Source organism: Hylobates moloch, unplaced genomic scaffold (genome assembly GCF_009828535.3).
Source record: "Hylobates moloch isolate HMO894 unplaced genomic scaffold, HMol_V3 SCAFFOLD_15, whole genome shotgun sequence".
Taxonomy (NCBI): Eukaryota; Metazoa; Chordata; class Mammalia; order Primates; family Hylobatidae; genus Hylobates; species Hylobates moloch.
In genome coordinates this window covers 34,085,699-34,107,812 of record NW_026652290.1, presented here as the reverse complement: position 1 = coordinate 34,107,812, position 22,114 = coordinate 34,085,699, and the positions used below count along the sequence as shown (strand labels likewise).

The 22,114-nt window shown below is 44.1% G+C and overlaps 1 protein-coding gene across 1 annotated transcript; it reads right to left on the bottom strand.

Moving 5' to 3' along the window:
- Positions 1 to 1,336: 1,336 nt before the first annotated feature.
- On the bottom strand, positions 1,337 to 21,527 carry LOC116483970 (sulfotransferase 1C2). Its single transcript, XM_032178550.2, has 8 exons — positions 21,483 to 21,527; positions 16,159 to 16,331; positions 15,622 to 15,747; positions 9,271 to 9,410; positions 5,510 to 5,636; positions 4,936 to 5,030; positions 4,607 to 4,787; positions 1,337 to 1,844 (listed from the first exon to the last, which is right to left on the bottom strand). The coding sequence occupies exons 2-8, from the start codon at positions 16,307 to 16,309 to the stop codon at positions 1,732 to 1,734; spliced, it is 933 nt and encodes a 310-aa protein (XP_032034441.1). The 5' UTR covers positions 16,310 to 16,331; positions 21,483 to 21,527; the 3' UTR covers positions 1,337 to 1,731.
- Between the last annotated feature and the right edge of the window lie 587 nt (positions 21,528 to 22,114).

Below are 22,114 nucleotides of genomic sequence, written 5' to 3'. Positions count from 1 at the left end.
GAACGAACTCAGGTGTTCTGCTTCTTTTTGTTTACAACCATTGTGCCACCATCATCTATGCCAAATCTACTGTTTAAACAGCAATATCCAAATACTGCAGGGTTGGAGACACAGGTTATACCTGAAGTGAGCTTGCAGGATTCTGAACTGTTATGAACTTAACCTTGGAAGGCAGCAGACAGAGCTACATCTGCCTGCTAGGATTATAGAAGTAGACTCTATGCCTGGGGTTTCTGAATTAATTTCCATACAAAGGTGAATAAGACATGAAACCAAGCAACAAAAATTTTACAATGTAGTGGGGATACAGATCACTTTTATTTATTTACATAATAAAAAGGTGCTTATTTGAAGCTTACATGCATATAGTTAAAACTCAGTGGTAACCTAGCTATTATTTAGAACTTAGGCCAATAGGAGTTTTTCTTTTCACTTTTATTTTCCTTTTTTCCTTTCCTTTTCTTTTTTTCAGGGAGAAATATTTTAACACTGACATTGTTTGGAACTGCCAGTGCATGGCAATAATAAAAAGCAGTCAGTTGAGACCAGCCTGGGCAACATTGCAAGACCCTATTTAAAAAAAAATACCCTACAAATTCCAACAAAAAGCAGTCGAATTTTAGTTGGCTTCATTCTTCCTCTTATTGCCTGCTCCCAGGGTGAACTGTTCCTACCACCCTCAGCTATGGAATGCCACTATTTGGGACTAAAAGGGTCAAAGTTGAAAGCTTGTGATTTGCTGCAGCCATTTATCCATGCATTTTTTTACTCCCTCTACAAGTTCTCAAGGGCACTTGCTGTGTGCCAGGCACTGCATTAGGTACTAGGAGTAAATATGGCATGAGACTGAACCCAAAGAATTAACAATTGAGTGAGAGGTATAGATAAGAAATTGATGAGTAAGTACATAACAGCAGGGCTGCAACTGGGACAAATATGGGAAGCAAGGGAAAAGAACACCTCAGTTGGTTTAGGGCTTCCCAAAAGGGTGGCATTGAAGCCAAGACCCAATTACCTCCATACCTGGGAGCCATGCCCATGCTGACACTGTTGACAGCCATCCTGTCTCCTCCTTTCTGCTTTCACCAGGACAACTTGGGTTCCCAAAAGGCCACTATCATGCTTTCTGCTTCCTATATGACCTAGCACTAGGACTATTAACCAGGTTTTGGTCTTCTGACATCTCCTCTGTGCACTTCCATTTTATTCCCACCCACCAGTGAGGGCACTCAGGCCATGCTTCCTCAGGGCTGGCTGCACCAGGGTTTCCCTCAAAGTGTTCCTTCTGATAGTGACCAGACAGAACTCCAGGATTGGGAGTTGCCTGAATGGCCAGGACAGATGCCAGAAATTTTGTTATTAATATAGATATAACCTAATATTTGGACTTATACTCAAGGTATTATGATGTTCTAGACTGGGAGACTAGGACACACTTTCCAGAAGAACGGGGATTAAAACAGTCCTTTTGTATTCAAGTCCTATGTTTTACTTAGTTTATTAAGGTATCTTATATCTTACTTTGGAAAGAATAGTTGGGAAAATGGGCATTAGACATGATCCTTTTTAAAAAATGAAGTGGTGACATACTGTTAATCATCACAGAGATCGTTTATACTACATTGTATACATTCACAATATGCTTTCAGAGATTCTTCTGGCTGGGACTGAAGGATTGAAGATAGTATTTGCACTCTTGCCATCCACCTTTTAATTTTATTTACATCTTGCTCAGAGTTCCATGCAGAAGTTTATGGAGGTTCCTTCCATCTTTTTTCTATAGATTTCATCAAACCTCTCATTCTGGGCAACAGTGAAGTGGTTTTTCCAATCCCCTACAGTTCCTAGAAAAAGGAAGGCCAGACAGGAGTGTCACTCTCTGATTGAAAAATGTGGTATCCCTGAGTAAACTGGTGTAGTGCCCATACTGAATCTGGCCTGTCCACATACCTGGCTCACCCAACTCCCCCTTCAGTGGACACCTGTCCACGAGCAGCTCTCCTCTAAGAAGCAGTCCCAGGAGACTCTGTGCAGGGGGATGGACTTCTAAGTCAGCTGGACAACTGACCCAAGGCAGCTAGTGGCCTGCATGACCTGGCCCCACCTGTAGTATATTTACCTGATGGATTACTACATAGACATAAAAGAAGGATGAACTACAGACACACAACCACATAGAGGAATCTCAAAACATTATGTTGAGCAAAAGACACCAGACACAAAAAAGTAAATACTGTGAAATTCCATTTATGTGAAGTCCAGCAACAGGCAAAATCAATCTAGAGTAATAGAAATTGGAAAACGGTTGTCCCTGGAGGTAGATGACTGAAAAGGGGCACAGGAGGGAACTTTCTGGGGTGATGAAAATGTTTCATATCTTGATTGGGGTGCTGGTAGTGTGGGTGTATACATTTATCAAAATGGGTTGAACTGTATACTTAAGATCTGTGGATTTTTGGTATTTTGATTATATCTCAACAAAAAACAATTTTGGAAAAATATGAATGAGATACTATTTTTTACCAAACAACAACTTAAACTAATTTTAAACAGGGGAAATTCTCTTTCCCTCACCAATGCCTCTTCCAGAAAATTATGCAACAGAAATAAAAGCATCAGGAAATAATAATTTATGCACAAAGATATTTACTGTAACATTATGCATAAAAACAAACATTGAAAACAACAATAACTATAGTGTTTATCATTAAGGGAGTAGTTGGATGAATTATGATGTATCCTTAGCTTGGTATAACATGGGACCAAAAAATCAATGAGGTGTATGAGTCTATATGCCTTGCCCTAGAGGGGTTTCTCATATCCTGGTAAGTAAATGTATAAAATATGACCCCAGTCTGCATTTTAGGGAGCAAGCTTTCATTATGTTTACATATCTTTGTGTCTCTATGAGTCTGAAGAAGGAGGGTGTATAGAAAGACGGTTATGTATGAGCCTGAAGAAGGGCACCTTGACAAATCATTACCACTGGTTATCCAAAGAGAAAAGGGGTAGAATTCTCTTGGTTTGTTTCATTGGTATGGAATACTGTTGTAGATCGGAAAATGCAACAACATAAATTCAAGCACATGCAAAACCAAAGAGGAAGAAGAAAAGATGTTTCAAAGCAGTGTGTATACCATGATTTCACTGTTGTGAATAAAAAGTCTGTATGTTATAAATGAGGGAGAAAGGGACTTCCATACTGTTGGTAATTACTTCTTGGGGGTGGAGTTTTGGTGGAGAGACTTCTAAAAAATATAATTTTATATTGATTTTATTTATTTATTTATTTATTTATTGAGACAGCGTCTCGCTCTGTCACCAGGCTGGAGTACAGTGGCATGATCTTGGCTCACTGCAACCTCCGCCTCCTGGGTTCAAGTGATTCTCCTGCCTGAGCTTCCCGAATAGCTGGGACTACAGGTGTGCACCACCACGCCCAGCTAATTTTTGTATTTTTAGTAGAGACAGGGTTTTACCGTGTTGGCCAGGATGGTCTTGATCTCCTGACCTCGTGATCCGCCTGCCTAAGCCTCCCAAAGTGCTGGGATTACAGGCGTGAGACATCGTGCCCAGCTAATTTAATTTACTTTTATGAAGAGCTGGTGTCTTCCTCTGTCACCCAGGCTGGAGTACAGTGGCAAGGTCCTAGCTCACTGCATTCTCAAAATCCTGGGCTCAAGTGCTCCTCCCACCTCAGCCTCCTGAGAAGCTGGGAATACAGGGATGCATCACCACACACAGCTAATTAATTTTTTTTTGTAGAGATGGGGTCTTGATGTGTTGCCCAGGCTACTTTCGAACTCCTGGCCTCAAGCAATCCTCATGCCTCAGCTTTTCAAGATGTGGGACTATGGGCATGAGCCAATCTGCCCAGCCCAATTTAATGTTTAACAATGACATGTTTTGATTTTTAAATTAGAAAGTGATAAAATTTTTTCTTAAAAAATATTAGATGGGCCAATTAGAATTCCTCCTTTGGGAATTGGAACTAAGAAATACTGAGGATGACGCAGTTCTCAACAGTAGTTGTAGTTGAAACTCATGAAGTAGAGAAGGTTTGGGCAAGGGTCAAGACCAAGTTATGTGCAGAAACTGAGTCATCAGAAGTTATAAAGTGGGAGAAAGTTGTAACGGGTGCAGAGACGGGAAGCTGGTCAGCAGAGGAAGCCATGCCTAAAAGATATGTGAAAAGCAGCTGAGTCCTGTAAGTGGTAGAGCTTTGGAGCAAAGACACCTCCCTCCTGCTGCTGAGTCCTGGACCCTGAGATCCAGGGGCCCCCGGGAGGTCTGGACCAGTGGTGGCTCCTCTTCCTAGTTTTCTATGTGATTGCATTTCCTTTATTGTCCAGTGTGAATCCTCACAGTAAGCCCCTTTCTTTGGGGCTAGTTTGAGGGACTCTCTGTTCTTGCAACCAAATACTGGAGCAATACCCTAGAAAGCTCTCTTCTATAACAGGATCAAATCCCTGGTTTTATTAGAAACACATATTAGGAATAGTTGAAGTGCATTGTCTTGGAATTAATAAAACTCAATATTGTCTGCTAAGAGGCAGGCAGGATGTTATGAGACAATCTGAACGTATGATAAAGCGGCACCACACACCTTTTCTCATGAAGGAGGAAATTGACTGGTCCATGATAGATTTGGAAACTGTAGAACGATTTGTCATGGGATTTTCTTTCATTTTCTCAAATGACGTCTCCTGGACAATTTTATCTATCACTGTTTCATCCATGTTCTTTCCCATGAACTGCATCACCTTCCGAATTTCATGCTTTGGGTCCTGCGGCAAGGGTAACATTGGACTGGAGTGAATGAGAGTATCATAAAGAAATACTACAATTCTCTGGGATGTCCTTTGAAACAACTTTGGATTTCTCTGCACCTGAAGAACCACTTTAAAATGGTTCTTCTGCAGAGCCTTCACTCACCCTCTTTATGTCCTCATAGAAGAGGAAGAGAATCTGGTATCTGTCTTTCATCTCCCACCATCCTTTCACATGGTCAAACCAGGAACCCCAAACCACTGAAACAGACACAGGAAACAGAATGGTCTACATAGGCATCATACAAAACCTTCTGAGTATTAGGGATTTTCCTGAAGTGAGTTAGAGGGAGAAAACCCAAATTCTGGATTAGATATGTCCTAAGGGTTCTGATCTGTTTGATTTTGAGGGTGATGTAGATAGGGACAGCCTTGGGGTTACTTGCCCCAACATCCTCCCTAAAGTGGCTTCCTGTCTATTATGTGCAATCACATAGGGACAAGGACACCGTTTGGAAGAGGATGGCTCTAATTAAAGGCTTTGAATCAGGTGGAAGATGTTTGCTGAGGGCTGTGGGCATACACTCAGAAAGTGGCCAGCTTGCTCTGCCCAGTCCCAGTCTGTGGTAGGACACACCTGATGAGGTACAGGCATTCTAGGGAATAAAATGCTACCTGTGGTTCCCTAGCCCCAGCCTAGCTGGAGTGAGAATGCAAGCGTGTGAAGGATGTTCCCATACCTTTTCCATTGACGAAGGTTTCAAAATACTCTTCCCAGGTACCAGGGTCAGGAAGCATGTGGTTCATCCTTTGGAAATGGTAGTAGGAAACCATACAGTCTTTGGCATTTCGAGCTACATAAAGGAACTTTGGGGTAAGAAAAGAGGTGGGTAAAAGATGGTATAAAAAGTGGACTTTCACAGAGTTCCCCTAGGCGGAGCCGTCCTGAGGGTTGCTGTGCACTCTGGCTCAGTTCTGCAGTGCTGGCCCTGCGACTTGGCCATGTGACCTCTCTCTTCTTTCTGTCTCTGCTTCATCACCAAGTCTGCTCTCTACTTCAAACTCAGTGCTTTTCATTAGCTAATCAATTAGGGATTGGTGAGGATTAGATTGCCTGACTGCCCCTTTGGTATCAGGAGCAAAATCTTTCTCTATAAACTATGACCTGCCACGTGAATAGGAGACTTCTACAGTATCAGCGTAAACTGATGACCCCTCCCGCACCCTCCCAAAGATGCATAGAAGCTTCATGTTTAAGAGTTTGAGCCACACAGCAAGAAAATAGCTCCTATTTTTCTTCTGGCCTCCTCAGCTTGAATGATTTCCATCTCTAATCATTTCAGCTCTGCCCCTACAGACATCCTTTCAAGTTCCACTTTGCCCACAACTTCACAACCCTCTACCCTCCCAACCTTTCATTTTACCAAATCTGACCTTTTATCCAGTACTCAGTTCACAGTTTAATGGCATCAATCCCAAATGGACCTCTTGACTACGCATCTCAGATCTATGACCAGCTATTTCAATGCTGTGCTTTTTTATTCTTTCACTTTTAAGTTCTCAATTGGGGATGATGGGATGATTGTGTCCACTAGGCGACATTTGGCAATGTCTGGAGACATTTTTCATTGCACAACTTGGAGTGGTGGTGCTACTGGCATCCATGCAGGGGCCAAGGATGCTGTTCAACATTCTACAGTACACAGAAGAGTCCCCTGCTACCACCCACAAGAAAGAAATCTGCCTCAAATGTCAGGAGTGCTGTATTAATTATGTCTTTTGTATTCTGTATCTGATGCTTTGACATCCTGGGGCTTTGCTGACTCTGGAGGAACTGCCGACATCATCCCAGAGCCTACACCCCCAACACTTCCACTCTTGGGCTTTTACACACGGGGCCACTATTCACCTGCCCTGACCACCCCAGGGTCAGATACCAGACCACTAGGCCCAGCCCTTGTGGCTGAAAGCCTGCTGCAGTGGTTCAAACTGGCCAATCCCAAGCCTGCCTACCTCGCCTCATCTATTCCTTCCCAAAGAAACCACATCAAGGCTCTTGCCTGTGTCTCCTACTCACTCACTCTTCCTCCTGACCTATCCCATTGCTTCCCTGTGAGGCTCTGTGTGCCATGCCTCCTGTTCTAGGGATCTGCGAGGACACACTTCTTCCTTATGACAGTCACCACTGTACCTGCGTGTCTTGCCATGCTTGATTATATCAAGTCCCAGGCCCTTTAGAACAAGTGCTAAGGTTGAGAAACCCTGCTCCTGAAAGTGTTGACTCTGTTACTGTCTACTAAGTCCTACTGCCCATCTTCTCTTCTCCAACTTACCAAGCTGCCAAGCACCAGTAAAAAAGGTTTTAAGAAATGCTGATTTAAAAAATTCCCCGAGTTTCTAAATTTTTTATCCTCAGTTTTCTTCCTCTTCATTGCTGCTTGATAATCCTTTTATTAATCCCTCCTGTGCTCCATCTCTTGGCTCTTAGCTCAAGACACAGGTCTATCCTCTGTCCTCAAACCTTTACCCTCAAACCTTCCTGTCTGAGTTCACTAATTCTCTGTGCAGCTGTTCTGCACTTTATCCTATGCTTGAGTTTTTAATTTCCATGATTTTATATTTTTTGTTATAGAAATTCCATTTATTTACTTAATACTTCTGTGTCTAAAAGTAGCATCTTATTTCTTTATTTTATTTTTTATTCACTTTTTCATTTATTCACACAACTTGAACCTTCTTTTATTTCTAAAGCTGATAATTATACTGTCTGAAGTTCTTGAGGTCTGACTCTTCCACGGGTTCTTTCTGAAGACTGTATCTCATGGTGGCTTGTTCTTTTGTATATTTTGTAATGTGGGATGGTGAGCTCAAGTGGGGATCCTATGGGGGTCTGAGTTGCAGCTGTGTCACTACAGAGAGGACCTGGGAACACTGGCTGTGGGGACCACCTTGTGTAACTTCTTTGCTTGTAGTTTCTTGGACAATGCAAGGAGTGCAATTTTGAATCCCAAACCCTGGGAGAGGAAACCTGTGGCTACACATTCTCAAGGGAGCTGAGAGCCTAGGTCAAGGCAGAGCGGTTCCCTAAGGTCTTCCTCTGCCTCCCCCACCCATCCATTGAGGATGTAGCCCTTCAGTGGTCCCAGCTTTGGCTCCTCATTCTTCTGGTTCCTTGTGCCATGGGCTTTGGCCCTGTCCCTGTGCAGCCATTAAAACTCAAGTTTCTGGATTATCCAGGTCATCAAATTTCCCCAGGAGAGTCCCAGTCTCAATTTGCCTCTCTGAGTTTCAGTTTCCTCTGCAGTTTATAAACTTAGGGACTTTATTTTTTATCTCAGTTACACATTTAAAAGGAAACTTGCGATTTTTTTATGCAGTAATCCTGGATGTTTTACATATAAGGGCTTTAGAGGTTCAGAATACCTCGTTTGCCGTAATTCTGGAAATGGAAGTTTTTGTCCCTTTATCCAACATTGCTGAAAGGACTGAAGTCATTTATTTGAGTCCTCCAACTTCACTCCAGTCCCCTAGCAACATATCTTTCTTAGCCCTTCTTTCCCCTTCATTCCTGTCTGTAAGGAAACAGTGCCCCACTTTCTCACCAAGGCTGGCAGCTCAGTTTGTACCCTTGACTCCACTTGCTCTACAGCCACTTCTGTATTTACTCATCAAGGACGTGTCTAATGCCCTCTACATGCCAGGAACTTATTAGGCACCAGGGTGCATACAAATAAAGTCACAGAATAAATAAAATGAAGAACTCAGAGTCTACCAGAGGCTGAGGTGGGGTGTCCTCAAGAGCGTTGCTCTGCTTGTTCTTCTGTTTACCCTTTGGGGAGAACTTTTTTTTTTTTTTGAGACGGAGTCTCACTCTGTGGCCCAGGCTGGAGTGCAGTGGCGTGATCTCGGCTCACTGCAAGCTCCGCCTCCCAGGTTCATGCCATTCTCCTGCCTCAGCCTCCCGAGTAGCTGGGACTACAGGTGCCCACCACCGCGCCCAGCTAACTTTTTTTTTATTTTTAGTAGAGACGGGGTTTCACTGTGGTCTGGATCTCCTGACTTCGTGATCCACCCGCCACGGCCTCCCAAAGTGCTGGGATTACAGGCATGAGCCACCGCGCCCGGCCCCCTTTGGGGAGAGCTTTAGCTTTTTTCCTCTCAGTCTTCCCTCCCTGGTCTGTTAGAGCACCTCCCCATGGCCTGCAGCCTGGGACCACCACCTTCTCCCCTTCATTTCACAGCTACGCTTACTGTACTCACTGCCTCCCCATGTCTCTAGTTCCCTCCAAAAATTCAGTCTGGATCCTGCCTTCATGTCCTATTTGAAACTGTTCAGGTGAATGTCCTGCTGAGTGTAGAACTTTACGTTTTCTCTTTGCTGGTAAGCATCAGAGACAGTGGAGAGGCAAAGGTGATGACGAATGCTCTGCGTTGGGGTCTGCAGGACTCGCTTTGGTTGGCTTACTCTCCCTTCTGTCACAGGGAGCTGTTGGTATCTTACCTTGCAGTTGTTTTCCCAGAAAGACTGCGGCAGCAGCTGAGTGGAAAGGTGAGTCTTTAGTATCCGTGGAGAGGGCATTGCTTTGGCTTTTTCCACACCTTTAAAATAGTTCAAGAGGAAACATCTACGCAGTACAAGCACTACACGGGGACCTCATGATCCAGGCTCTGTTCAGGATATCGCATCACCCACCTATCTTTCTGCTAGTCTCTTGATGTTCTTTCGGGATTTTACAATAGGATTATTGATATAATTCTCATTTTTGTGGAATCACACAGCTTGAGTCCTGGATGGGGCCTTAGAGTTAATTTACTCTGCCACTTTAAGGATGAGGTGATAGAACCTGAGAATGGGCAAGTGATGTCTTGCTGAGGCAGAGTCAGCCAGGACCAGAGAGCAGAGGTCTCCCTCACCTTCCTGCCAGCCAGAGATGACCCCCACGTGCCTGCAACAGGCTGTCTCATGTACCTGGCCTGTTTGCAATCACTTGTTTCATTTCTAAAAACGTATGTACTTGCTGGCCTGTGAGTCATCATTTCTACTCTCTCATTTAAAAGCCTTAATGAGCAGCTTGTGCAATCATTGTGTTAAGCTGAGGTTGGGGGAAAAGGCAACAAAGACAAGAAAAACACAGACCTTCTCCCTAAGGAGCTTCCACTCTAGTGTGGGAATCAGAGGCTCATGCAAATCATGTCAGAGGAGCTGGGTCAAGTTAGTGCTGGAAATCTCCTTCCTCTTTAAGACTGAATAATGTTCCATTGTATATATATCCACATCTTGTTTATCAGTTCATCCATTGGTGGACACTTGGGTTGTTTCCACCTTTTGGCTATTGTGAATACTGTTATTTTGAATGTAGATGTACAGGTATCTGTTTGAGACCCTGTTTTTATTTCTTTGGGATATATACCCAGAAGTGGAATTGCCGGATCATATAGTCATGGTAATTTTTGTTAAATAAAAAAGTGTTTTGGTACTAAAAAGAAAAGTTGGAAAACCACCTTTAACCATTTTTGAAGTCCATATTCCTTAGAAGAACTGCAAAGCTGTCCTGCCTCTAGTCTCTTTCCTCAGCTCCACCTCTACGTCAGCTCATACTCTGTCCTTCCACATGCCCTGGTCCTGCTGTCCCACGCCCCTGTGCCTCCCCCCGGCCCTCATTTCTACACATCTGGACAGTCCCACTCACTCTTCTAGGGTCTCTCCAAGTACTTTCACTGCTGGAGACATGGTGGCCTGAACATTACGAAGATCTTTCCTGTTAATCACACACCTGCAGATTCTGATTAAAACACCAAACATATCATTTAAGTGCATAATCAGGCTCATAAGAAAATAAGGGGAGCCTCCAGGGACCAAAGTGAAGAGGGAGGGAGCTGCAAGATGGAGAAGTGGGCAAAGGCTTTGATGACAGCTGCCCTGAGTGGGTTCACCCCCTAAACACCCAGTGTTCAGTTCAGTGACCTCTGCTCAGGGAAGAGGCTGGTAGGCCTGGACTTTAGTGAGGCACAGATTAGGAACAGAGACCCATGCATTAGCCGGAGAAACTCAAATGTCTGCTACCTCAGTGAAAGGTGAGAGAGAAAAACATCACCTACTGACAAAGAGAGGTAAGGTAATTTCTTTGCCTCGCCTCTGGGTGCAGAAAAAGAGGCTTTCTTGAGAACTCATAACCACAATCCTGTTTTCATACTACATGCATGGATATGAAATCACACTACCAGCTTGGACCAGAAGTTAACTTAAACTATTCTAGATTGGAAATGTTCCAATGTAGGTGTGAGATCAAGACAGGGAGAAAAGAGCTTTTTATACAAAATTACAAAACAAATGAGGGAAAAGCCCTATGAACAAGAGCTAGAAAAAAACAGGTGGAAGAACTAAACACCTAGTGACCTCAGTTATTGGGTACCTAATAGGGAATATAAATAACTATGTTTAAAATATGCAAAGAAGGCCAGGGGCAGTGGCTCATGTCTGTAATCTTGGCACTTTGGGAGGTTGAGGCAGGTGGATTGCTTGAGCTCAGGAGTTTGAGACCAGCCTGGGAAACATGGTGAAATCCTGTCTCTAAAAAAAAAATACCAAAATTAGCTGGGCATGGTGATACGCACTTGTAGTCCCAGCTACTTGGGAGGCTGAGATGGGACGATTGCTTGAGCTTGAGAGATTGAGGCTGCAGTGAGCTGTGCTTGCACTACTGCACTCTAGCCTGGGTGACAGTGAGACCCTGTCTCAAAAAAAAGTGCAAAGGAATAAAAGAGAAAGTTGAAAACATGAGCAAGGAAACAAGAGACTACTAAAAAGACTGGGAAGATTTATAAAGTGTTTGGACATGAAAACCTACAATGAGTAGGGTTAAATAGCAGAGCTTATATAGCTGAAAAGAAAAATAGTGGCAGAGCTAAAGAAGCACAATGTAGAGAAGCACAGAGATGAAAACTATAAGAAACCTTAGCAGACATAGAGGACAGAAGGGAAGGTTATGGGTGGAGTTGGACTGTCAGTCCCAAGCTGGGGAGCAAATTCAGGGAATCTGCCAGAAAGTGAGATCTGCAGGCTGGTTGGTTTCCTTCCTGGTACTCACGGCTCTCCTCTTTCCTATTATACCTGATTTAATGCCCTGTGGGCAGTAACCACTTAATGCCTAAAAGAGACCCAGTCTTCTAATTGGGAAATCTGTACTCAGTCATTGTGGTCCTCAGATGGCTCACAGTCATCCTTCCTGCCCATGACAAGTAAGAAGGCCCACTCCTACTCCTGATCCAGCCCTGTTGGTGGGCTCAGCCCAGCTCCAACTCCAAATTTTTCTGCCAAAAATCCCCTACAGGAGAGAGATACTGTGGAGTCGCAGCTTTACATAAAGCAGTTGACCAATGTTTTCTTTTATGAACATAGGTACATTGTACATTCTGCCCCCCCACACCCTCGCCCCACTTCTCTCTCATCAATGATTCAGAAAAGCCCCATGGGGTTGCCTCACCCGCCAGGAATACCACGATGGTTGCTCAGACTCAGGGTGGAGAAGCACAGCATGGAGAATGTGCATGACAGCCCAGGCTGCAGGGCCCATTCCCAAGCCCACTAGTGGGGAAGAAGGGGGCAAAGAGGTCATTTTTGGCCTTCATCAGCTGCACTAAGATTTTAGCCTTGGGATTTGAGCCAAATTGCATGTGGCTGTGTGGGATAAATCAATTCAGCCAATACTGTAGAAACAGCCCCATGGGAGTACAAAGTTAAAGAGAACTTGTTTCCTGTCATCAAAGAGTTTGCATTCTGGCAGGAGACAAAGGCAGAAAATTAGTAATGACAACAGTTTATCATTTCAGGTGTCACCTCCAGGAACTGTTCTTTGGCCATGTTCCCCTCACCCTGCCAGTAGCACTCCACGCTTATTGTTGTATCATCTGCATTGGTTTCTTCCATGGGACTATAACTTATTGAGGGCAAGTAGGTGTGAAGTCTTATGAGCAGTATAGGCCCTTGAGCATAGATGTTGCTGAAACTGAGCGGGTCATTCCTAGATTTCACCTATATACAGTTCACACACACACATGCATGCCAACACATGCACGTGCACACACACATGCACATGCACACACACATGCACACAGGTCTTTTCAAAGTCTTTCCAAACCAATTTTCTGTGGGTCACAGATGTAATCCCTTTTGTCACAGAATGGCTATGAGGCTGGGAGTTGATGGGAGAGCAGAAGGGGGCCTGGAAGGGAGACTGACCATGCAGGGCACAAGCTCGTCCATTGTCCAGTAGTGCCTGACCACTCCAGAATGCTCGAAGGGTGGTTGAGACCTTTGGCCGACAGCCAGGAGTCTATGTCAGCAACTGGTCTCCTCCCAGTGGTGCTCCTCACCTCGACTGGCAGGGATTATCTACTCTGAAAGAAAACCACTGGCTGGGCACGGTGGCTTATGCCTATAATCTCAGCGCTTTGGGAGGCCGAGGCAGGTTTATCATGAGGTCAGGAGTTTGAGACCAGCCTGGCCAACATGGTGAAACCCCGACTCTATTAAAAATACCAAAAATTTGCTGGGCGTGCTGGCAGGTGCCTGTAATTCCAGCTACTTGGGAGGCTGAGGCAGGAGAATTGCTTGAACCCGGGAGGCAGAGGTTGCAGTGAGTCAAGACCACGCCATTGCACTCCCGCCTGGGCAACAGAGCCAGACTTTGTCTCAAAAAAAAAAAACCAACCAAAAAAAACCAAACAACCACTGCACAGCTGAGTCTCCAGCCAGCATTCAGCTGTTTATGACTGGGCAGATCATAAAGCCTGAGACTGTTTGTTATTCTCACACAGGGCACCTTGGTTCCTAAAGAGGCCAGGGTGCCTCTGTATGACATGCGAAGCTGGCCGATTGATTACCATCCTTTCTCTGGATTCTACAGCTCTATCCTGGTTTTTATGCTGATTTAGTGATTGAACACTCTGCTCTCTACTGCTGAGAATACTTCATTAGAAATCTTGCTTAGGCCTCTCCTCTTTCTTTAATTTCTCAAATTGTCAGAGGTAAGACGTTGGGCAGCAGCAGGGGCAGGAGGTAGAACAAAGATCAAAAGCTGTTCTTGGGCTGGGTGTGGTGGCTCATGTTTGTGATCCCAGTGGCTTGGAAGGCCAAGGCAGGAGGATTGCTTGAAGCCAGGTGTTTGAGACCAATCTGGGAAACGTAGTGAAACCCGATCTCTACAAACAAAAAATTTGCCAGGTGTGGCGGTGTTCACCTGTAGTCCCAGCTACTCAGGAGTCTGAGGTGGGAAGATTGCCTAAGCCCAGGAGTTCCAGGTTGCAGTGACCTATGATGGCACCACTGCAGTCCAGCCTGGGTGACAGAGCTAGCCTCCATCTTTAAATAAACAAAAAATGCTGGTCTTAGATAATCAGGGAACACACGGGGTCATGGGGCCTGGAGTAGTGGTTAGTAAAGATAGCTAACACGTAGATAGTATCCTCTGAGTGTCAAGCACTGCTTCAAGCTTTTTACCTATATTGAATTTGTTAATGCTCACAACTCTTTGAGATAGGCCTTGATTCTATCGACACTTTGCAGCTAAGGAAACTGTAACACGGAGAGGTTATGTAAACATTGTGAGGTGAGTGACAGAGTCAGGATTTAAACATCGTGAGGTGAGTGATGGAGACAGGATTTAAACCCTGATAGTCCTTAACTATTATACCATCCTGCTGCTCAAGGAGCAGAAGACCAGACACACACAAAACAGCAGGTCCTGATGGCAGATGGAGTGAGACTGTGGTTAAGCAGGCAGAGGCTGGCCTGTTTATGGGGTCAGAGCCCCACAGGTATATCAGAGCAGGGCGGGAACAGGCACTGGGTTACAAAGCCAGTGGTTACCTACCTAGTGACCATTTTCTCTTCTTCGAGAGCCAGAGGAGCCAGAGGGGCTGGATGGTAGGATCATAGGGGAAAGCAACATCCTTTAAGGCTATTCTGACTTGGAGACACCTCCTTCCACAGGTTACAAGTGTCTTGTATGCATCAGATCAGGGAATTTCTATCTCAGGACATTTTTGGGGATTTATCAGACCTCTGTCTACAGTTGCTCCAAGTCTAGACTTCATGCTAGAGCTGCATTAACTACATTTTCATAGCTTCAGCTACTGTGCTCCCAGCTTTCTATCACATGGATCTCTGCAATGCTGTAACTTAGGGAAGTAGGCCTTCCTCCTATCCTTGTTTTGCAAAATAGTTCCAGCAGCTCCAGTTACCTGAAATATAGCATTCTGGTTATAATTTTTAGCTTCTTTTATTTTTTGTTGTGAAGAGAAACACTTCCAGGTTGAGCATTACCTGAAAAGTCTTCTCTATTGAACAGAAATAATTGGTTCCAAATGCAATGGTGTGTGTGTGTGTGTGTGTGTGTGTGTGAATTATCGATTCTTGGATACTCTCCTGGCTGCACTGGGTTTTATCAGGTTGGGGTACAGATAGAAGAAGGAATAAATGGCTTACGGTTTTTCACATCTTCAGTGTGATCTACAGTTGCACATGATCAGAGGGAGGGCTTAAGGAGAAAATAAGGCAGAATCTGACCCTAGCACACATCCTTTTCACTTGGTGATTCACTTTTGGTAAAAAATCTTAAATAATATGTAGACAGAGGATGAGAGGAAGATAAAAGGAAGAAACATATGACAGTGAAAATGAGGGAGAAAAAGAAGAGGAAGGAGAGAGGGAGGGAGAGAGAGAAGAGGAAGGAGAGAGGGAGAAGAGAGAGAGAGAAAGAGGAGAGAAGAGGAGAAACGTGAGAAAAGACAGGGGAAAACAGAAGAGAGAGGGAAAGAAAGCAGGAAGAAAGAAAGAGGGAGGTGCTCTCACCAGAAGGTTGGGGTGGCCGAGCCCACTCAATGAAAGGATGACGGTGTTGGATGATGGCTCGCTGGCACTTCTCCACGTCCCCGTTCTGTTCAATCATATCGACAATTTCCTGAATCCACGTTGTCCCTGAGGCTCAGAAAGGAAGGATAAGAAGCAGAAACCTTTTAGACAATCTTCCCTGAAGAGTCCCGAGTAAACGAAGAGGATGTAGAGCTTGGTGTTTGCATCAACCTCCCCTTGGGTCAGGATCCTGTTTGCCATGAGTGATAGAAGTCCATGAGGGATGGACTTTGGATCTCTGTAGGGAGTGGAGCAGCACAGGCAAGGGTCTCTCCACCCAAGACCAGTGCATGGTAAAGCATGGCAGCTTTCCTGGAAAACTCAGGGATATCAGGCATCCTGCGTGAGCCCTGAGCTCCAAAACCCGTTGTGGAACAATAAGAAGGAGCAGGTTTTCTATGAAGGGGAATTCTAACTTAAGTGATGAGCCCGTGCTGGCTCAGCAGGTCTTTGCTGTCCTTCCTGCCCTGCAATCACCTGCTTTAGGGTAGGTGCAGATGAGAAGATCATCTGGTTTGGCCTCGAAGCTCTGGATCTCGCTCCAGTTGTCCACAGTTGCAGGCTGCAGGAGGGTCCCCTCCACCTCTTTCAGTTTTATCTGTTTCCCCAGCTCTGAGGTCAGGGCCATAGTGTCTCAGGGTTGGGGGTCCCTATGGGAAAAGAATAGAGGAGATTTTTTTAAGAAGTTGTGGTAAAATACATATAACATAAAATTGATCATTTTAACCATTGTTAGGTGTACAGTTCAGAGGCATTAAGTACATTCACATTGTTGTGCAACCAATATAACCATCCTTTTCCAGAATGTTTTTCATCATCCAGACAGAAACTCTGTATCCATTAAACAATAACTTCCCATTCCCCCTCCCTCAGCTCCTGGCAACCACCATTTTATTCTCTGTCTCTATGGACTCTATATACCTTATTTAGGTAGAATCACATAATATCTGTCCTTTTGTGAATGTCTTATTAATTAAGCTTAATCTTACGCTTAATTGAAAGCTTGATCCAAAGCTTAATCTCTTCAAGGCTCATCCGTGTTGTAGCATGTGATAAGATTTCCTTCCCTAGTTCACTGTAGATATATACTTTTTTTTTTTTTTTTTTTGAGACAGAGTCTCACTCTGTTTACCCTGGCTGGAGTGCAATGGCATGATCTTGGCTCACTGCAACCTCTGCCTCCAGGGTTCAAGTGATTCTCATGCCTCAGCCTCCTGAGTGGCTGGGATTATAGGTGCCCACCACCATGCCTGACTAATTTTTGTAATTTTAATAGGGACAGAGTTTCGCCATGTTGGCCAGGCTGGTCTTGAACTCCTGACTTCAGGTGATCCACCCACCTCGGCTTCCCAAAGTGTTGGGATTACAGGTGTGAGCCACCGTGCCCAGCCTATATTTTGTTTACTCATTCATCTGTTGATGGAAACTTTTGGCTATTGTGAATTAGGTCTCTATGAACATCAATGTACAAATATCTCTTTGAATTATTGCTTTCAATTTTTTTTGGTATATACTCAGAAGTGAAATTGCTAGATCATCTGGTAATTCTATGTTTAATATTTGGAGGAAATGTTACAGCATCTTCCACAGCAGCCGCACCATTTTACATTTTTACAAGCAGTGCACAAATGTTCCAGTTTTTCCAAACTGTCATCAACACTTGTTGTTTCTTGTGTTGTTTGTTTTTTTGGTTTTGATAATAGCCATCCTAATGGTTGTGGGGTGATAAATAGCTCATTGGGGTTTTGATTTGCATTTCCCCAATGACTAATGATGTTGAGCATCTTCGCATGTGCTTATTGGCCATTTGTAGGAGAAATATCTGCTTTGCCCAGTTTTGCATTGTGTGTGTGTGTGTGTGTGTGTGTGTGATTGTTGTATTGAGGGAACACTTTTAAATGCACCAAAAGGAGAAGGCAGAAGATGTAAATCACTGTTACTCAAGGATAACTGGCTACTGGGGTTCCAGAAGACATTTCTTACTACTACTACTAATGAAATAGTAGTTAAAAGCTAACATTTATCAAACACGTCAATTTGCCAATGCTGGGCTGAGTGTCTTGTATACATTAATTTATTTTAACTTTTGCTGAATATGAGTGATAGAACTTCAGAGCTGAAAGGGTCCTTACAGAAAATGTAACAGTACCTGCTTGCTAGAGGTTGAATAAAATAATCTGGCCCAGCTGCTTCATGGAATGGATGAGAAAACTAGCGAGGCCAGTTTTCACAGTGGCTTCTGCTTCCAGATTGAGCTGAGCCCTATAAGATGAAGACAATTTTTGGAAAATGAAAGACAAATTATTTCTGAAAATTTTCAAATATGAGAAGCAGCTGTATTTATAATATATCAAAGAAGGTGGAGTTTGGACAGTACTCCTGAGATTATGGTATGATCAAATTCAGGAGAGGAGGGATAAGAACAAACATTTCTTGCAGGCCTTCTATGTTAGGTCCTTCATGGACTTTTCTTCTCTCTTAATTCATATGACAATTTTATTAGGAAGGAATAATTATCAGCCTCATAAATGTGAGGAAGCTGACAGTCACATGATCAATAACTTGCCCAGGATCACAGCCAACACCTGTATACGAATCCTATGTTCCTTCTTTAAAAATTGCCTCTTGTTTTTTTTATTGTGAATTTAAAGTTATACATTGCAGAAACTTCAGAAAAAGTCCGAATGTACAAGGAAAACATCTATCACACAAGAGTTGTTATTATTTTGATGTATTTCTATCTGTCTTTTTCAAATGTATATTGTTGTAGGCAAAATAATGGCCCTAAAGATGTCCACGTCCTAATTCCTAATATATTACATTGTGTGGCAAAGGGCTTTGCAGATGGAATTTAGGTTAAGAACCTTAAGGCAATGAGCATGTCCTGTATTATCTAGGTGGGTCTAATGTGACCACAAGGGCACTTAAAAGTGGACAAGGGTGTAGAAGGGTCAGTCAGAGAGTCATGTGGCAGAAGAAGTGGCTGGAGAGGTTGGAAGCATGAGAATGACTCAACTTGCCATTGATGGCTTAGAGACAAAGGGGAACACAAGACAAGGCATGGCCTCCAGAAGCTGAGAATGAACCTCAGCCAACAAGCAAATGGGACCTCCATCCTACAGCCACGTGAATCTGAATTCTGCTAACAACCAGAATGAGCTTGGAAGGGATTCTTCTTCAGAGCCTCCAGAAGGGAACACAGCCCTGCCAACACCTTGATTTTACCCAGAGACACCTGTTTGGACTTCTGACTTACAGAGGTGTGAGATAATAAACTTGTATTGTTTTAAGCTGCTAAATTTTTGATAATTTGTTATGGCAGTGATAGTGATAGAAAACTATTTATACATAGTTATGAACAAAAAGTATACATATATATATAAGCATAAAACTACAAAACACTTTTTGGATACTGCTGTGGTTTGGATGTAGTTAGTCCCCACCAAAACTCTCTGTTGAAGTTTAACTGCCAGTGTGGCAGTGCTAGGACATGGGGTCTCGTGAGAGGTGTTTGGGCCATAAGGGTGGATTCCACATGAGTAGAGTAATGCCATCTCCCAGAAGTGGGTGAGTTTGGTCCCTTTACAGATGCCTGCTTGCCTTTCTATTTCTTCACCATGTCTTGATGCAGCATGGCCCTCACCAGAAGCTGAGCAGATGCCAGCACCATGCTCTTGGACTTTTCAGCCACCAGAATCATGATTCAAAATAAACCTCTTATATTTATAAATTACCCAGCTTCAGGTATTTTGTTTAGCAACACAAAATGGACTAAGACGGACATAATCATGGTTTGAATTGTGTCTCTCTAAGTTCGTATGTTGAAGTCCTAATCCATAGTATGTTAGCATAGAGAGGAGATAATGTCTTTAAAGAGGTGAATAAGTTAAAATGAGGCCACTAGGATGAGACCTATTCCAATCTGGTATCCTTGTAATGAGAGGAGATTAGGACACACAAGGCAACACCAAGGATGTGTGCACATGGAGGAAAGACCATGTAAGGACACAGTGAGAAGGTCCTCCATAGGGTGGGGGTGAGGGGATGGTGAGTCCAATTCTGGGGTTGAGTCTGGTGTATTTATGGGACTTCCCAATGTACACCTGTAGGCAGGTGTACATGTGAGCTTAGGGCTCTGGCCTCGAAATAATGTCCTGAGAATCATTCATGCAACACATTGACCAACTCTGCAGTAGGTGTTGTGCTCTGGGCAGGTAGCTGACAATCGAGGGCCTGGGCATGGCTATGAGCATGTGTGTAAGGGCACCTGCTGCTGCTGAAGACCAGGGCGGTTAAGGGCTTGGCTGTCCAGTGAACTGTGGATCCCACTGTATTGCTCTTGTTGGAGGCTTGCACGGGAAGTGACAGAACCTGGCTAAAGCTGGGAGAAGGAGATGCAGCAAGAGATTGAGGCAGCTGGGTAGCGCAGTGGGAGCAGAGGGATCTGCCAGTTCCCACAGGAGAAGTCCCAAGTCCTTCTCACCCTCCCCAGGCCCCTCATTGCTGGGCCACATCAGCACCTGGTTCCTGCCCTTGGAGAGTCAGGCATGTAGACACACACATTTCCCCTTGAGCAGCCAGCAGGAACCTTTTCATCTTATCAGGACAGATCACTATGGCCTCCTTTGTGGAGGCATCCCTGACTCTGTAAACAGAAGTAATCACTCCTTTCCATGGGATCCTATAGTATTTTGTGTGCAAATTTTATAGTTCTTACTCCACGTCCTACAATTACTTGCTTATAAGTCTGGACCCTTGGAGCACAGGATCTAGTTCAGTCCCCTTGCAGGCCCAGCATGTGTCTTAGTCAATGGCTGGCATAAGAGGAGGGCTCTCGTGGAAAAAGCAATTTTACACTGTTGGTGGGACTGTAAACTAGTTCAACCATTGTGGAAGTCAGTGTGGCGATTCTTCAGGGATCTAGAACTAGAAATACCATTTGACCCAGCCATCCCATTACTGGGTATATACCCAAAGGATTGTAAATCATGCTGCTATAAAGACACATGCACACGTATGTTTATTGCGGCACTATTCACAATAGCAAAGACTTGGAACCAACCCAAATGTCCAACAACGATAGACTGGATTAAGAAAATGTGGCACATATACACCATGGAATACTATGCAGCCATAAAAAATGATGAGTTCATGTCCTTTGTAAGGGACATGGATGAAACTGGAAAACATCATTCTCAGTAAACCATCGCAAGGACAAAAAACCAAACACCGCATGTTCTCACTCATAGGTGGGAATTGAACAATGAGAACACATGGACACAGGAAGGGGAACATCACACTCCAGGGACTGTTGTGGGGTGGGGGGAGGGGGGAGGGATAGCATTAGGAGATACACCTAATGCTAAATGACGAGTTAATGGGTGCAGCAAAACAACATGGCACATGGATACATATGTAACAAACCTGCACATTGTGCACATGTACCCTAAAACTTAAAGTACAATAAAAAAAAAAAAAAAGAAATAGTCTTGGCCAGATAAGTCGAGCTGGCCCTGGAGGAGGATGGGACAGGGAGGGTGTTTGGGAAAAGATCAGGGTGGAAGACAGAGATAGTATTACAGGGGAGAGAGCTTTTGGAGGTGATTGAGGGGGGTCCTGAATTTCTAGGTCTGAATTTTTGGCTGGAAGCTGTTACAAAGCTCTTTTATATTATTTTATCAGATACTTACGATCTTTTCTGGTTTGAGTAAATGCATCTATAAAGTCGCACCTATGTGGCTAAAGGTTAAAAAATCAATTAACGAGTTAGGTACAGAATTTGTTTTAAGCCGTATTCCTACCTTCAAGTTCCAGCTGAAAGTCAGCAGCTGAAAGGCCCACTCAAGGGTCGGGGGGCATGGAAAGGACTTTCACAGGAAGCAGACGGCAATCGCAGAGGCTCAAATTACGACTGTGTCAGAGTTACAGGGGCGCTCAGCAGGTAGCCAGCACTTTGGGAGGCTCTCAGCTTCAGTGTGGGAAGTTGAAGCTTTTACTGGAAAAATCCGGATTGAACAGGAACAAACCCTGTGACCTCGCCCTGGGAGGGAGAACTTCTCACTGTACCATGATCACTCATGTGACCCTGACTGCTGTGCAAATACCAGCTCCTTCTAGTTCATAGGAACTAAGGGCACACTCTACTCCTCTTGGTCACCAGCTAGTTTCTCACATCTTTCCTGGCCCTCAGCTGCCTGGCGCCTCCCTCCTCTCACTGGCCTAGAAGCTTAAACAGGTGGGGGCTGGGGGGAAATGGAAGGTTGGCTCTAGGCCCCGATGCATCAGGCTTCAGATAGGCTCCTGCTTATTTGGTGAACTCCCTTTTCCTTCCTCCTTAGTCTGAGATTTAATTTCTGCATCTATAAAGTGTGGGTAATACTGCCTGTCTCCAATCCATGCTTTAAGATTGAAAGCAATAATGTTAATGAATACA

Coding starts and splice junctions, on each gene's coding strand:
- LOC116483970 (XM_032178550.2), bottom strand. CDS start 16,309: ATGGCCCTGACCTCAGAGCTGGGGAAACAGATAAAACTGAAAGAGGTG. Junction 15,748..16,158: donor CTGCACCTACCCTAAAGCAG/GTGATTGCAGGG, acceptor TCTGAGCCTCAG/GGACAACGTGGATTCAGGAA. Junction 9,411..15,621: donor TCGGCCACCCCAACCTTCTG/GTGAGAGCACCT, acceptor GTCCCCGTGTAG/TGCTTGTACTGCGTAGATGT.